We start from the raw sequence: 17,633 nt of genomic DNA on the forward strand, positions 1-17,633 counted from the left end.
AGCCACACAATTTCCTGCTGTCAACAACAGAACCATGGTTTAAAATACTGGGTATAGCGAAACCCCGACTCTTTGGTGGATCTAGGACCGCAGGCCTATTCCTCTGTTCACCTTCATAAGAAGAAAGTTGTTCTGCTGCACTAAGATGAACCCTAGTTGGAAAAGATCTCATAAACCGCACTTTCCTTTTTTTAAATTAGAGGCTAATTACTTTACAATATTGTGATGGTTTCAGCCATACGTCAATATGAATTGGCCATAGGTATATATATGTCCCACCCCTCTTGAACCCCCTACCAACCTCCCCCCGCATCCCACCCCTCTAGGTTGTCAGAGAGCACCAGCTTTGGGTTCCCTGCGTCATATAGCAAACTCCCACTGGCTATCTATTTTACACATGGTGATGTGTATGTTTCAGTGCTATTTTCTCAAATCATCCCACACTCTTCTCCCACTGTGTCCAAAAGTCTGTTCTTTATGTCTGTGTTTCCTTTGCTGCCCTGTGAGTAGGATCATCAGTACTATCTTTCTAGATTCCATATATATATATACATGTTAATATATAATATTTGTCTTTCTCTTTCTGACTTCCTTCACTCTGTATAATAGGCTCCAGGTTCATCCCCCTCATTAGAACTGACTCAAATGCATTCCTTTTTATAGCTGAGTAATATTCCACTGTGTATATGTACCACAACTTCCTTACCCATTCATCTGTCAATGGACATCTAGGTTGCTTCCATGTCCTAGCTATTGTAAATAGTGCTTCATTTAACATTGAGGTAGATGGGTCTTTTTCAATTATGGTTTCCTCAGGGTATATATATCAGAGAAGGCAATGGCACCCCACTCCAGTACTCTTGCCTGGAAAATCCCATGGATGGGGGACCCTGGAGGGCTGCAGTCCATGGGGTCGCAAAGAGTCGGACACGACTGAGAGACTTCACTTTCACTTTCGTGCATTGGAGAAGGAAATGGCAACCCACTCCAGTGTTCTTGCCTGGAGAATCCCAGGGACGGGGGAGCCTGGTGGGCTGCCGTCTATGGGGTCGCACAGAGTCAGACACGACTGAAGCGACTTAGCAGCAGCAGCAGCAGGGTATATACCCAGTAGAACCACACAGTTTGACTTTAACATCCCCTATCCATTCTCCCATCTGCTTTTGTTTATAGCTAGTCCTGGGAGAAGTTTTCCTTAAAGCCGAAGGAACAGTCCTACTGTGACATGTTGGTGCCCTGCAAATTGCCTGACTGCTGGCCAAGGTGAGTCCCTCCACCTAGGACACCCTCTTCTGTGTGCATGTGTGCTAAGTCACTGCAATCGTGTCTGACTCTTTGTGACCCTGTGGACGGTCCCACCAGGCTCCTCTGTTCATGGGATTCTCCAGGTAAGAATACTGGAGTGGGTAGCCATTTCCTTCTCCAGGGGATCTTCCCGACCCAGGGATTGAACTCATGTCCCTTACATCTCCTGAATTGGCAGGTAGGTTCTTTGCCTCTAACACCACTTGGGAAGCCCTAGGACACCCTCCCCTGTCTACCCATAGTACAGCTTTCCTCCTTCAAGATTCTTTGCAAAACTGATGATGGTTTTAAAAACTGGGAAAGCCCAGTGTTGCTGCCTGAAAAGGTGACCTCTCTGGTCCCAAGTTGCCCTATGTGCTAGCCAGCCTCCAAGGCCTACACTCGGGAAGTACAGACCCAGGGAAGCCCAGGCTGCTTCTGCTCTGAAACCCCCATCATTTGCTTGGGCTGACCCCTGTGACCTGAGCCGTTCCCCCAGCATCACAGTTCTGCCCCCACCTCCCTTCATGGAACCCACTTCTAGCCTGCTGGTTTTTAGCAGTGCTGATTTCTACCCTGGTGTGGGAGACAAGAGAATTTCTAGTCTATAGGTGACAGTTAAAACCACAAGAATTGATTAAATTGTCCAGAGGGAGCACACAGAGAAGAGGATATAGCAGTAACCTTGGAGACCACAGACATTTCAGGAGGACGTGGAAGAAAAGAATCACTGAAGGAAACTGTATGAGTTTCCTATTGCTGCCGTAATAATTTAGTGCTGTAATAAATACCACGATTTAGTGGCCTAATGCAACACAGATTTATTACTTTACAGTTCTGGAGGTCAGAAGTCTAAAATGGGGGCTTCCCTAGTGGTCCAGTGTTTAAGAATCCACCTTAACCCAGGTTAGATCCCTGGTCCAGGAAGATCCCACACGCCCCAGGGCAACTACGCCCGTGTGCAATGACTACGGAGCCACTGCGCCTTAGAGCCTGCGCTCTGCAACCAGGGGAGCCGACACACTGAGAAGCCCGAGCACAGCAACTAGAGAGTAGCCCCCGCTTGCCGCAACTAGAGAGAGCCCGCACGCAGCACGGAAGACCCAATACAGCCAAAAATAAAAATAAATTAAAAAAAAAAGTCTCAAATGGGTCTGCAGGGTTTCATTCCTTCTGGACGCTTCCAGGAGAGCATCTGTTTCCTTGACTTTTCTAGCTTCCAGAAGCCACCCACATTATTTGGCTCATAGTCCCCTTCCACCATCTTCATGGCCAGCTGAGGAGCATCTTCAAATTTCTTTCTCTCTATTCCTGATCTACTGTATGACTCTGATCCTCCTGCCTCCCTCTTAGAAAGATGGGAGCACATGGAGAATCTCCTTATCACAAGAGCCTTAACTTGATCAAACCTGCCAAGTCCCTTCTGTCATCTAAGGTACATTCATGGGTGTCAGTGATTAGGATGTGGATACAGGTAGGGGACCATTATTCAGCCAAGAAACTAAGAAAGATGGGCCAGGTGGGAAGAGCTGGGGTGACAGGGCCAGGAAGTCAAGGGAGTTTGAAGAAGGTGCAATAAACAGGGAGAAATGCCTGAGAAATGCCGGAGATAGAAACATCAGCTGGAAGCTTAGTGAAGAATGGGTTGTTTGCATGGTTTCCAGAGATTTCTAAGTGCAAAGATACACACAAAAAAAACTTTTACAATTGAGAGAGCTGGCTGTAACCACCCTAATTTGGGATGGCACTTCGCATCCATAAAAGTGGGCTCCCGGACACTCCTGCCTCTTTTAGATGCTCAGTGCCCAGCCATCTCCATGAAGCGTTATGCCCCAAAGTATTTAACTGCATCCAATCAAACATTCAGACCAAATTCTAGTCTGTGGAAAGTATAGGAGACAAGAGAGCAAAAGGAAGAACACCACAAGGAGATAATCAGACAAATCCAGAGTGTGGGACGCTCTACAAAGTGATGACCTGGCCAATACCATGAAAAATGAAGAGGAACGGGAGAGGGGTTGGGACAGGTTGAGAGACATAAGAGACACAGAAAACAAAATAAACACGTGATCTATACTGAATCCTGATCTGAAAGACAGCAATACAAGACAATGTGGGGACTATGAGGGAAATTTTAATTTGAATCAAAGAATTTTTTAAAATCAGGGAATGATGGCAAGTTTTGTCAGGTGAGCTAAAGGTACTCTGTGGTTATGCAGAATGTAAATTGTTTTAGTTTTCTTTTCCTTGTTTGTTTTGTTTCTTTCGTTTTATAATGGAAGAGACTTGAACTTATATTTAGACTAAGGGAAGGAATCAGAAAAAGGGGAAGAGTGGAGACATGGAGAGAAAAATAATGGATGTAGGGAGATTCCTGAGGAGAAGGGAGCCTTTGGGGAAGAAAAAGATGGATACAAGTTGAGGGACCCCCAGCAGATAGTTTTCTCAGTGAATAGAAGAAGGCAAGACCATCTCTGAGACTGAGGAAGCAGATTCAGGATGGTCCTTGAGGAGACAACAGAAGGTCTCTAGTGACCACTGAGAAGATGAGAGAAGGCAGTGGTCAAAGAATGGATAAGGAGCTGCCCTGAAAGCCCAAGTCAAAATTTAAAGCATGCATCTGTAGATGCCCCAATCCTCACATCAGGCAGTTTTCTGAGGGCGGTTCTCTGAGTGGGGCATTTGGGTGCAGAAGGCAGAGCATGGCTGCAGCAGGTGGACAGGAGCCTGGTTCCTGCTGGGTCTGGCGGGGAGGCCAAGAAAGGGAGCCTCAGAAGGAGCTGACCCTGGGTAAAGGGAAGGGAAGGCGTCTGAGAGGTGAGGTCTTGAAGCGGGGAGGGTGGTTTCTTAGTGGCTCAGATGGTAAAGAATCTGCCTGCGATGCAGGAGACCCGGGTTCAATCCCTGAGTTGGGAAGATACCCTGGAGAGGGGAACGGCAACCCACTCTAGTCTTCTTGCCTGGAGAATTCCATGGACAGAGAAGCCTGGTGGGCTACAGTCCATGGGGTTGCAAAGAGTCGGACATGACTGAGCGACTTTCACATTCATAGAGCCTCCAGGCAAGTCACAGCCCCTCTGCTTTACCGGAAGGAGAGACCTCTCCCCTGCAACCGGGTCCCACATCACCCCGACCTGCTTCAAGAGCTTCCCTCCCCTCCCAAGGGACTCGCTTCTGTGCTGCCTCTGAGTGTGCTTGCCTTCAGGCTGGGGTGCAGTGTGAACACAAAGGGCTGTAAGCCACAATCTGAGATGAAAGCATAATTTTTAAAAATTTGGGTAAAATTCACAAAACAAAAAGTGAACCCTTTTAAAGTGCAAAATTCAGTAGCGCTCAATACCTTCACAATGTTTTGCAACTAAAGCAGAACCCCCAAAGGAAACCCACATCCTGGTCATCAATCAGTCACTTTCTATTCCTGTCCCCCCACCCACCCCAGCCCCCGGAAAACACTAATCTGCTTTCTGTCTCTATGGATTCACCTATTCTGGTATCTCATTGAAATGGAAATACAATATGTGACCTTCTGGTTGTGTCCACCTTCTGGCTACTATGAACTGTGCTGCCAGAAACATTGGTAATCAAGTATTTGTTTGAGTATCTGTTTTCTGTTCTCTTTGGTACATATCTAGGGAGAAATGCTGAGTCATATGGTAATTCTGTATGTTTAACTTTTGGAGGAACCACTAAGCTGTTTTCCACAGTGTCTACACTGTTTTACAGCTCGGCTAGCAAGGTACAAGGGTTCCAATTTCTACATATCCTCACCAACACGGCTTTTTACAGGATTTTAAAAATATATAAACAACCTAGTGGCTGTGAAGAAGTCTCTCTCTGTGATTTCTGACTTGCATTTCTGTAATAATTAGTGATGCTGAGCATCAATTCATGTGCTTTCTGGACATTTGTATATCTTCTTTGGAGAAATGTCTATTCAAGTCCTTTGCCCAATTTTTAATTGGGTTTTCTTTCTGTTGTTGAGTTGTAAGAGTTTTTCATATATTCTGGTTACTGAGCCCTTATTGTATATGAGAATCACAAACATTTTCTCTCATTCTGTAGTTGTCTTTTGTTCTGTAGTGTCCTTTGATGCTCAAAAGTTTTTAATTTTGAAGAAGTCAAATTTATTTATTTTTTCTTTTGTTGCTTTTGTTTTTACTATCATATCTAAGAATCCATTGCAAAATTCAAGACCATAAAGATAGACCCATATATTTCTTCTAAGAGTTCTATAAGTTTAACTCTTATATTTAGGTCTTTGATCTATTTTGAGTTAATTTTTTAAAAAAATATTTATTTGTTTATTTGGCTGCATTGGGTCTTAGTTGTGACCAGAGGGCATTTGGAATCTTCCCGGACCCAGGATTAAACCTACATCTCCTGCATTACAAGGCAGACTCCCCACCACTGGGCCACCAGGGAAGTCCTTGAGTTAATTTTTATATATGCTGTGAGGTAAGGATGAAAGTACAAACTTTAAATCCATGATCCTTCATCAGTTCAGTTCAGTTCAGTTGCTCAGTCGTGTCTGACTCTTTGCGACCCCATGAATCGCAGCACGCCAGGCCTCCCTGTCCATCACCAACTCCCAGAGTTCACTCAAACTCATGTTCATTGAGTTGGTGATGCCATTCAGCCATCTCATCCTCTGTCGTCCCCTTCTCCTCCTGCCCCCAACCCCTCCCAGCAACAGAGTCTTTTCCAATGAGTCAACTCTTCGCATGAGGTGGCCAAAGTATTGGAGTTTCAGCTTTAGCATCAGTCCTTTCAATGAACACCCAGGACTGATCTCCTTTAGAATGGACTGGTTGGATCTCCTTGCAGTCCAAGGGACTCTCAAGACCCGTGGCGGATTCATGTTGATGTATGGCAAAACCAATACAATATTGTAAAGTAATTAGCCTCTAATTAAAATAAATAAATTTAAATTAAAAAAATACAAAAAAAAAAAAAAAAAGAGTCTTCTCCAACACCACAGTTCAAAAGCATCAATTCTTAGGCGCTCAGCTTTCTTCACAGTCTAACTTCCACATCCATACATGACTACTGGAAAAACCATAGCCTTGACTAGATGGACCTTTGTGATCCTTCATAGTATTTTGTTATTTATACGAGGTTCATATATTAGATCGTTTATGTAAATAACATCAGCATTTTCATATTTAATATTTTCAGTTTATCCTTAGAGTGACCTCAAAAGTCAGGGCACATGATCAGTGCACTGTTCCCAGAACTTATATTTGGACCCACTAGGCAATAAGGCAGGTGCGCAGAAGTAAATCTCTAAGCAAATAGTTGAGCTTAGTTGGCTCCATCATCTCCTGACTCCTGTCCCTCAACGTCACCTCAAGTTCAGATATTCTCATTAAAGACTTGAAGGTATCAAATAAATTTAAAAAACTATACTGCATATGATATGCAGGAATGATATTAGCAAAATCAGATTTTTTTTGGTGACTAATTTCAGCACAGCTTCAACCCTTGGGGTAGTCAAGCATAGGCTGGATAAATATCCATTAAGAAAGAAGGAAGAAACAGAGAGAAGTCTCAGGCTTGGAGAGCTGGAAAGAGCATCTTTCTGCTAGCAAAGGCTGCCTCTGAAGCTGAACTCTGAACCTCCTGCAATTATCTGACTTATTTATAATCATCTGTCCTTATATAATCTCCACTGTCTGCAGTACACTAATCATTAGTCAACTGCTGTCTTGCTAATGCAGTGATTCACTGTGATGAGGAATCGAGGAATTTGCAGGACCTGGAATTTTCAAGGCTGTTGCTAATAAAATGCCTACCAGGGGCCAGGATGTGCTGCAGGGAACTCTGGGGCTGGCAGCCACCTGCTTCTATATCTCCCCCTGGGGAGATGCCCTGTGGACGCATTGATGACTGGTTTATCTTCCATTTAGATGTTCTTTTCCAGACTATAGTTATCTTAAACAGGGCAAGTGAAACGGTATCTGAAGCTGTTGCCAGGGTAACCTGACAAAAGACTTTACCCTTGCTACTGTATATGTAATTTGTCAAAGGCAGCTGGTTCACAGAGAGAGGAAAGAGGGGAATAGGTGGTTAGTTTTGGTCTTTGAAAGAAGAGTTGAAAGACTATCTTCTGGTTAAATCAATTTTAGAAGAGGAAAGCAGTTGTGACCTGTGCAATAAAAATTCAGAAAAGTCAGGTTGGGAAGGCTAAGACCACGAACCTCAAACTTTCCTTTTTTTTCCTGGTGATATCTGTAAAATAGTTGCATGTCAGGGCTTTCAACACCAAGCTGCTTGAAGGCCTAGAGCTGAAAGTATTCCCTGAAGGGAGAGGAACTGAGAGAGAGAGCAAGAAGTTGAAGAAAGCAACTGGGATATTCAAGGAGGACAGATGCTTCAGAAGTTGGGAGCTCTTCTATGTTGTTGTTGTTTTAAACTTTTTATTTTGTTTCAGGGTATAGCTGATTAACAGTGTTTCAGGTGAACAGCGAAGGGACTCAGCCATACGTATACCTGTATCCATTCTCTCCCAAATTCCCCTCCCATCCAGGCTGCCACATAACATCGAGCAGAGTTCCACGTGCCATATAGTAGGTCCTTCTTGGTTACCTATTTTAAACACAGCAGTGTGCACATGTCCATTCCAAACTCTCAAACTACCCCTTCAAAGTTGGGAATTCTTGACACAACTGATAGTTCTTCTCCCCACACGCCAGAAGCAGATAGCAGCCACTTGTTCAGGGATAAGTTATGTTACAAAGCTTGGACTGAGTTCAATCCGCTCATGGTATCAGTGAAAAGCCAGGCTCATGAAAGATAACCTTCTCGAGGTTACCCAGCTAGGAAAGGGCAGAACTAAGCCAGAAGCCCTGCTTCCTGCTTCCCCGTGATCTTTCCACTTATCTGATGCCTCTGTCCTGTGAACATCAATTTATTTTATCTTTCAAAGAAGCACAACCTGGACAGCTTTCAAAGTATGCCCGGTGGAGTCAGGGGCCAAGCTTCGAGGGTGCTGGGCACGGCCTGCTCTCAAAGGAATACCCCCCCCTTTCTAATTTAATATCTATTGGGGCCCCACCTATAATTATTTTGGAGTCAGGGGCCAAGCTTCGAGGGTGCTGGGCACGGCCTGCTCTCAAAGGAATACCCCCCCCTTTCTAATTTAATATCTATTGGGGCCCCACCTATAATTATTTAAAGGAAAAATCATTTTTAAAAATCAGAAAACAAATAGGAATGGATCATAACAAAGCTGACCCAGAGGTTCTGCCCCGCTCTCCCCACCACGCCCACCCTCCAGGGCCCCTCGGACCTCCTTACCGAGTTGGTGCCGAGGATCTGCAGATTGGGTTTCTCCGACTCAAGCAGCTTGGCCACCATCTTGAGGAAACTCTCCACGAAGAGGTTGATGCTCTGGCAGTGACAGGCCATGAGCAGTTGGTCCAGCGCCTCCATGGCGATGCACACGTATCTGGGGAAAGCAGCACCACTGCCATTGCTCAGCCTCATGCTGAGTACTCAGTACTCATCACAAAGTACTCAGCCTCATCACTCAATCACCCGCATCTCATGTCTGGGACAACCTCGATGGCAGTGCATGACCACCTGGGCAGCACTCGGCTAATAGAGCTCTTTCCAGGTTGCCATGTCTGGACGGCTGTTACGTCAAGCGCCCACTCCAGCCCAGCACTGAGAAGCAGAATGAAGCAGAGCTGCAAGGGAGCCTAGAGATGGATTCATCAAGCCCCTTATTTTACACACAAAGAATATGAGGAGAGACAAGGTATACCATTTCACGAGGAAATTTGAGCAGAAAGAAAAGCAAGCAAGCCCTAATAACCTCCATCCTTTATTTACAATTCTACTTTCAGAAGCAGCAAAAAAGAGGACTGAACCTTCTGCTACCTGCCAGCCCTTTAACCACTTGATAACAACAATCTATTTTACCATGTTCTTCTCTTCTCTGTGCTAAAAATAGCCAGTCCTGGAATTCCCTGGCAGTCCAGGGGTTAGGACTCTGCACTTTCACTTCTGAGGCCCTAGGTTCAATCTCTGGTCAGGGAACTAAGATTCCCACAAGCAGCATGGCATGACCAAAAATAATAATAATAATAATTAAATTACATTGAAAAAGTAAAAATACCCAATCCTTTCCAGGCTAGCCTTTGTAGGACAACCCCTAATTGTTATCTTCTTCAATGCCTCTCTTAAATCCCAAGAAAAATGCCACAAATCAAATTCCTATGAGAATTAGGGATGCATGCCTAAACTCAAACCCAACATTTATTCCATGATAGTGACATAACGAGCATACGGTCAGGTAAGGCATGTCAGGAAAGATACATCCCCCACTTACAAAGCATTTGCTTTCTAAAGAAAGCAAGGCAGACACACACAGAAAAGGGTTATTTTTAACTTCTAATAAGGGAGCCTCAGCAAAACTAACCTGGTTAAAAATGTTATAGTTTTCATTAAGGACTTAGGTGTCTGGGGCAGAATGCTAGACGTCTTCCCTGGAAACTATTTTTGCCCTTCTCACTGGTTATTTAGAAGTGTATCTGAACTGTGGCTGCTCACTGGGAACATTTCCCAGCCTCTCCTGCTGCTAGGTGAGGCCACATGACTTAAACATTGCCCTTAAAATGAGGGGGAGTGATACAAGCAGTGTCGAGCATCACTTGCTTGAAAAACAGGCTTGCCCTGTCCTCTGAGTCCTCTCTTATCTCTTCCTTCTGGTTGTGGAGTGGGAGCAATTGGATGGCAAGCGGTGAAAGCCCCAGATGACCTTGTGGAGCACAGCCCACTGGCCCAGACTGGATTATTGCTTGAGAGAGAGAAAAAATACTTCTTTACTGCTGGTTGTTTTTCAGTCGCTCTGTCGTGTCCAATTCTTTGCAATCCTATGGACTGCAGCACGCCAGGCATCCCTGTCCTTCACAGTCTCCCGGAGCTTGCTCATACTCATGTCCATTGAGTCGATGATGCCATCCAACCATCTCATATTCTGTCACCCCCTTCTCCTCCTGCCCTCAATCTTTCCTAGCATCAGGGTCTTTTCTGAGTCAGCTGTTTGCATCAGATGGCAAAAGCATTGGAGCTTCAGCTTCAGCATCAGTCCTTCCAATGAATATTCAGGGTTGATTTCTTCTACTGCTGGAGACAGTATATTTAAATCTCTTTATACCTAAATAACACAAGTATCTGATAATCAGATTTATGAGTGCTTTAGAAACCTAAGGGCACAAATAGAAGTGAATCCTGAGCAATTCAAAGCAACTCACAGGCAAGAGAAGTATGGGCTGAACATGACTCCATCCTGCAGGAGGGGGGAGTCACTTGAGACTCCATGGATGAGGAGTGTGGCTCACGTACCTATTACAGGGCGGTGATCTCTCTACCCACAGAGTCAAACCACATGGAACAGAAAAGTACTTCCTGATATAAACAAAATGCAGGCCAGACAGAGAGAGTGGACAACTCCAAACCTACCGGGATGCTGAGGAGTCAGGCTGAGGCCTGTAAGTCAAAGCAAGTAGGAAAAGGCCTCTGTTCAAGAAGCTGCCCAGTGTCAGGTTTATAGGCCGTGTGTATAATAGGGAACGAATTAAAAGATTTATTCTGAGGACCTCCCTGGCAGCCCAGTGGTTAAGACTCCAGAGTTCACTGCAGGGGGCACAGGCTCAATCCCTGGTGGGAGAACTAAGATCCTACCCATGCCAAAATAAATAAGTAAAAGTTGAAAACAACTTAAGATACTAGTATCTTAAGTTATTAAAATCTTAAGATCTTGCAGACCCAAGCCTGGCACATACTGGGTCCACCGTGTAGGTCATGAAGCAGGCTGACTCTTGCAGGGTTGAGGGAGCAGCCTGGGGGTGGGGCCCTTCCAAAGAGCTGGCAGGGAAACATGGACACATTCTGGCAATGAAACACGGCAGCTGGGAAATGGGAGCAGGCAGCAGCATGGAATTCTCTTCTTCTATGAATCATCCCAGAACATGCCAGGTGACACTGTGGTAAAGAATCCGCCTGCCAATGCAGGAGATGCAAGAGATGCAGGTTCAATTCCTGGGTTGAGGAGATTCCCTGGAGGAGGAAATGGCAACCCACTCCAGTATTCTTGCTTAAAAAATTGGAAAATTAAAAAATGGACAGAAGAGCCTGGAGGGCTATGATCCATGGGAGTCACAAAGAGTCAGACATAACATGAATCATCCCAGCGTCCTTCAATATGAAGGGTTTCACCATTATTTTACAGAGTATAAATGAGGGAAAGGAAGGGATGGGGTGGGGTTTGGCAAGAGAAGAAACTAGAAGGCCTCCCAAACCCCAGAGCTTAGATTGCTGCTTTTCCTTTTCCTGTAAAAAATTCCCAGAAAATCCTGATAAGGAAGACTGTCCTTTGCCAGCCAGGAAAAAAAAAAAAAATGTCTAATTACCAGGAGTGGAAACTTTGATGGAAAGTGAAAATTATGGTAGAAGTGAAACTGAAAAGTAAATGAAGTTTAAGGCCCCTTCTTTTTCTTGAAGATTTTTGTTTTCTTTTGACGTGGATCGTTTTTGAAGTCTTTATTGAATTTGTTACAATATTGCTTCTGTTTCATGTTTTGGCTTTTTGGCCAAGAGGTATGTGGGATCTTAGCTCCCCGACCAGGGGTCAAACTTGAACTCTTTGCTTTGGAAGACAGAGCCTTAATCACTGGACCACTAGGGAAGTTCTAAAGCCTTGTTATTTGAATATGTACATGCTGTGTGCTAAGTCACTTCAGTTGTGTCTGACTCTGTGTGACCCCATGGATTGTAGCCCGCCAGGCTCCTCTGTCCATGGAATTCTCCAGGCAAGAATATTGGAGCAGGTTGCCATTTCTTTCTCCAGGGGATCTTCCCAACCCAGGGATTGAACAAGAGAAGTTCAACCAGAGAAGTTCTCTTAGGTCTCCTGCATTGGCAGGCAGGTTCTTCACCACTAGCGCCACCTGGGAAGCCCCTTTGAATACACTCTCTTTCAATCCTCATCTTTAATCCTAACACTAGAAGGCAATGGCAACCCACTCCAGTACTCTTGCCTGGAAAATCCCATGGATGGAGGAGCCTGGTGGGCTGCAGTCCATGGAGTAGCTAAGAGTCAGACACAACTGAGCAACTTCACTTTCACTTTTCACTTTCATGCTTTGGAGAAGGAAATGGCAACCCACTCCAGTGTTCTTGCCTGGAGAATCCTGTGGACAGAGGAGCCTGGTGGGCTGCTGTCTATGGGGTCACACAGAGTCGGACCCGACTGAAGTGACTTAGCATGCAGGGATGGAAGGACTGTAATTGAGAACTTAAACTTTTCAAAGTATCTTAGAAGACTAGAAGTTAGTGGGATCTTGGAACCTCCTAGTCTAATGCTCACTGCTTTGGTCCTATCTGACAATAACCTTCCTGGGTACATCCTATGCTTTAAATCCATATTCTCAAAGGGAGAGAGCACAGTCTTCTCAGGGTGATGTTCACTGAGCAGGACAGTCTTAGCAGAGATCTAATCAGAACTCGGGATCCTGAAAGGGGTCTGAGAAATGGACCTGACTGGGTTGTTGGAGCAGGGTGGGGAAGGTCGAAGGTGGTGAAGACTATCTACTGCAGGGGCCTAGGGGCGAAGGCAAGAGTGGGGCACAGACCACAGCAGCAGGGATGATCAAGGGTCTTGGATCCACTAGTAGGGCTTCCCAGCAGAAATCAAGGAATCTGGGATGGACTGGAGTTCATGGGCAGTAACCGAGGTCAGGAGTGGCCAGTTAGTAGGTTACAATAGGAACTCAGGGTCATGGGCCAACCAAAGCAGAAGGTGAGGTATAACAACTGAGAAAAAGACGCAGGGGGCCTGGTGCTTGGGGAGAGGCAGGAAGTTCCTTGAATTGAATTCTAGAATAGGCAGCTGCTTCTGCTCCTCTGGTGGCTGGGATGGCAAAGAATCTGCCTGCAATGCAGAAGCCCCAGGTTCACTCCCTGGGGGAGGATCCCTGGGAGCAGGAAATGGCAACCTACTCCAGTATTCTTTCCTGGAGAATTCCATGGATAGGGGAGCCTGGTGGGCTACAGTCCATGGGGTTGCAAAGAGTCGGACACAACTGAGCTACTAACACTCTCACACTTGATGCTTGAACATCTCTTATTCAGCAAGGAGTGGCCTTAGGACCCTCTGGGAAAGAAGCCAGCATGCAAGGTCTGGGAACCAGACTTGGTTGGAAAGGAGTGCAGATCCAGGGTCAGAGATGGGGACCAGCTGACAGAGAGAGGGGGCAGCTTTAGCTGGGCCAGTCATCGACTGAGAATCACTCAGAGAGTAGCAGCCTTGATGAAGAACCTCTCATTCTGGGCAGTCTGAATGTATGCAGTCAAGTTCTCCCTACCGAACAGAAACTTCCTGGTTTTAGGAGCCCAGAAGCAGGGATTGACGTCAGCCAAGGGAAGGAACGATGAACCTTCCTGTCTAGTAGGAATCTGCAAAATCTCTGTCTGCAGGGTCAGCTCCACTTTCTAACAGGGTTCAGAGTCCCTCTGGGGACTGTGTATCTCTTGGGAGCCCCACTAAGTCAGTACCAGGCCCAGGCTCCTGGGGAAGTAGCCCAACTCTTTTGGCGTGGGGGTCTCCATCCTCCAGTCACTGGGGAACCTGACGATTCATTTTGTTAAATAATTTTTAAAAAATTGATTTATTTGGCTGCACCAGGTCTGAGTTTTAGCACACAGGATCTTGGATCTTCACTGCGACATTTGGGATTTTTTGTTTTTCAGTTATGGTGTTCAAACTCTTAGTTGCAGCATGTGGGATCTAGTTCCCTGACCAGGGATCAAACCCTGGGCCCCCTGCACTGGGAGCTTGGAGTCTTAGCCACTGGACCACCAGGGAAGTCCCAATCCGACAGATTCTAATGTGGCCTTCTACACATGGTCATTGCTCTGGGGACACTGTCAGTCAACCCCGAGTCTCACCCACAACTGCTGTTACCTCCCTTGCTCTTCAGTTTCTAGGGGTGTTCTAGCAATTGGGCTGAACTGAAAGGAGGAAAATAGGAGGAATTCTTGCTTTTTGTTGCTCTGCATCTCACTGTCCATCGTAGCCCATACCAAGGAGAAATACCTTGAAATTCTTATCTTATTCTCTCTCTGCCCACATTGAGTTATCACCCCTGACGCTAAACACATGCCTGTCGAGGAGGGTGTTTCTACCACTCGGTCCAACACCCAAAGTTCTCATGTATATGGTCAGATCACAAACACAAACACCCAAATGATGGTAGGGAGACAGCTCCTCACAGCATCTCACCTGTCTGTAGGTGAATATTTTGCTACTCCAAAGCTACCATCAGTGATTAGGACAATGGTGATGAGTGTGGAGCTGGGTAAGGAAACTCGTGGAAGAGGCAAAAAGAGACCCAGAGAACAGATCTAACAGATTTCTCTTCTCCCAGTGTTTATGATTAAAGCCCCCAGTGAGGCCATCAAAGCTTTAAATACTTAGAGGCTGCAATGGCTATTTTTAACAGAATGATGCCAATTTTGAGTGATAGTTCTGAGGGCAGTGGAGTGCTTCTAAGTGGCTCTGCTGGCTACAGGACATTTTTTACTGAGAGAACCATCAGTGCAGAGAGGGCAGGCAAAATTAGTATTAAATGTTTAATGTCATCGCTTGCATATTAGTTTCAGGTTCAATCTAGGATAAAGATATTTTTATTGTACTTGCTTGAGCCTGCTTTATAATATGTCAAGGCGATTTATATAATCAGCATGTTCAGTATATTCATGCCCTTTTTATTGAGCATGTTAACCTAATTTTATTATATTAATAGAAAGGGATCGCAGAAATGAATTGTTTTCAGTCTTGTTTTTCTATCAGGGATAGCTTGATGTAAGAGTGGCTGGTGGGTCCTGTGGAGGGTGGACCTCTATACTCTGTCAGCACAGTGCAGACTTTCACCCTCTGGTTCTCACTCCACCTTCCTCATCAGGAGGAAGGGGCCTTGGAGGGTGGTGGGGGTAACAGGTGGTAGCTGGGAGACAGGACAGAGAGGGTCCAGGGAGGTGATTGCTGCAAAAGCAGAGGCCAGAGAGTGAGGTGGGGGGGTCATTAGCTAGTCCATCTGGAGTAGGTGTAGAGCAGCTATGGCAGTTGTGGTGGATTTGGCTGGGGTTAAAGGCGGTTTGGGGCTTCCTTGGTGGCTCAGTGGTAAAAAATATCCGCCTGCAATTCAGGAAACATAGGAGATGCAGGTTCGATCCCTGGGTCAGGAAGATCCCCTGGAGGAGGGTGTGGCAATGCACTCTAGTGTTCTTGCCTGGAGGATCCCATGGACAGAGGAGTCTGCGTGCTGTCGTCCATAGGGTCGCAAACAGTCGGACATGACTGAAGTGACTGAGGACGCATGCAAAGGCAATTTGGGGGCAGGTAGTGGAAGGCCTTAGAAGTCAGGCTGAGGAACTTGGATTGGAAGCTAAAGGAGCCAGGAAAGTATAGCTTTGGGTCTGTGTTTTAAAGATCATAGCTAGCAGTATTGATCTGGAAGGGCCAGAACAGGAAAGATGGGAAGCAGGGAGACTATTTCCAAGGCCACTGCAGTAACCCAGAGTCTGCACCAGGAAAAAGGTAGGAGCAAAGTAGAGGATGGATATAAAAGGCTTCGTGGAGAATAGAACCAATGGGACACATGAACAACTGCCCTGGATCTGCTTTTCCCTCTGTCCCACCAACAGTGTCACCAGAAACATCTTAGTGTTCCCTTTACATCCACCCCACTCCAGATCGTGACATTAGGTAACAGACATGTCTCTCCTGCAGTTGACTTTTTTCATTCAGTTCAGTTCAGTTCAGTCACTCAGTTGTGTCCGACTCTTTGCGGCCCCATGAATTGCAGCACGCCAGGCCTCCCTGTCCATCACCAACTCCCGGAGTTCACTCAAACTCATGTCCATGAGGACCCCAAGTATTGCCCTAAAAATATAATATTATATAATTTCTGAAAATCTCTCTCCCCCTCTCATACTACTTACCCATATCGATGACGACCCACGTCACGGATGAGCCTCTCGGAGAGGTAGGCGCCAATGCGATCAAGCTTTTCAGGAGCTGAGAGGGCATAGAAGGTCAGCTTCTCCATGTTGGTCTTCACCAGGCCATCCTGTAAAAGACAGGTCATCCTCACTGTGGCCATGTGATGGCTAGAAGAGTTCAAGTCCAAAGGTAAGTGATCATTCAATTTAATCAATGTTTAACAGAGTGCCCATCATGTATGTGACAGGTACCATGTGGGCTTCGGGGATACAAAAATGATTAAAACATAGACCCCACTCTCTAGGAGCTCACAACTTAGCCCAAAGTGTGCTAGCTATAAATAAAAATAGTAAATGATAGAAATGTACATATATCTGTGCATGTGTATATGATATGGGTTTACATACTTATATGTATATGTTCATGAATGTATATATATATATGTGTGTGAATGCATGTGTATATGAATGGATGACAGACTTCAATGAAAGCAACCCAGAATTAAAACATTTTGGATCTCCAAAATCAAGAAGTGAACAGAAAGAAGGCAGCTCTATAGCTTTCAGGGAATTGTTCAGAGGATGCTGGAAATGTGACCACCCCCCCACCCCTGCCCATCAAGAAAAGGCCATTGATTTCCAGAGAGCAAGTCAAGTACATCAAACCTTGACATTTCTGAAACCACATGACCCACATTGCAGTCTGACAGTTGAGTGGCGGCTGGGAAAACCAAGAAACCAGGCATCTTGTGTGCCCATCTGACACCTGGCAGATACCAGAGGGAGCACATAGAAGACCATGAGCTCCAGAACCAAAACCCAGGAAAGGAAATGCTCACACCTGATGTCAGGGAAATAGTACCCTCCAGAGAGTTAGTGGCTCCAGGAACTATCACCCAGAGAGAGACGAGTGTGCAAGATGCTCAGCAGCGGCCGGAAGCACCAAGACAAACTTCCGAGCCCTCTGCAGATCTTGCCTTCAGAGGGGTCCGAAGATCCTCAGCTTTCAGGTTTCCAACTGCCTCTGGTCACTGACAGGGCTGTGGCTGTGGTTTCAGAGTGTCTGAGTGACCCTGGGGGGCTCGCCTCTCCTTGTGGCAACCCCTAGGGCCCTGGATCGGGTGAGACGGTGAGAGGCACATTGGTGGCAGGAGATGCGACCCACCTCGGGATCCTCAGGGAAGATGTTGTCCACCAGCCTTTTGTACCTGGGGCGCAGGGCACCGCAGCAGCCGCACACACCTGGAACAGCAACGAGAATGCCCTGAGCTAAGCCTCCCGGGGCCAGGCTGGGCGGCTTCTGAGAAACCAAATCCAGGCTGGAAACAGAAGGGTCCCTCTGT

General features: G+C 46.0%; 1 protein-coding gene across 7 annotated transcripts in view; it reads right to left on the bottom strand.

The window, feature by feature from the left end:
* EFR3B (EFR3 homolog B) overlaps positions 1 to 17,633 on the bottom strand; it is a 98,214-nt gene that overhangs the window by 37,681 nt on the left and 42,900 nt on the right. For 6 of the 7 annotated variants that reach the window (XM_025261445.3, XM_025261444.3, XM_025261443.3 and 3 more), the window contains exons 2-4: positions 17,456 to 17,532; positions 16,291 to 16,418; positions 8,581 to 8,731 (exon numbers count right to left, since the gene is read on the bottom strand). In XM_025261445.3, coding sequence (XP_025117230.2) covers positions 8,581 to 8,731; positions 16,291 to 16,418; positions 17,456 to 17,532 — 356 coding nt within the window. The remainder of the gene's footprint in view (positions 1 to 8,580; positions 8,732 to 16,290; positions 16,419 to 17,455; positions 17,533 to 17,633) is intronic. The other variant, XM_025261440.3, reaches the window with a different exon arrangement.

The sequence above is a fragment of the Bubalus bubalis genome, chromosome 12 (genome assembly GCF_019923935.1).
Source record: "Bubalus bubalis isolate 160015118507 breed Murrah chromosome 12, NDDB_SH_1, whole genome shotgun sequence".
Taxonomy (NCBI): domain Eukaryota; kingdom Metazoa; phylum Chordata; class Mammalia; order Artiodactyla; family Bovidae; genus Bubalus; species Bubalus bubalis.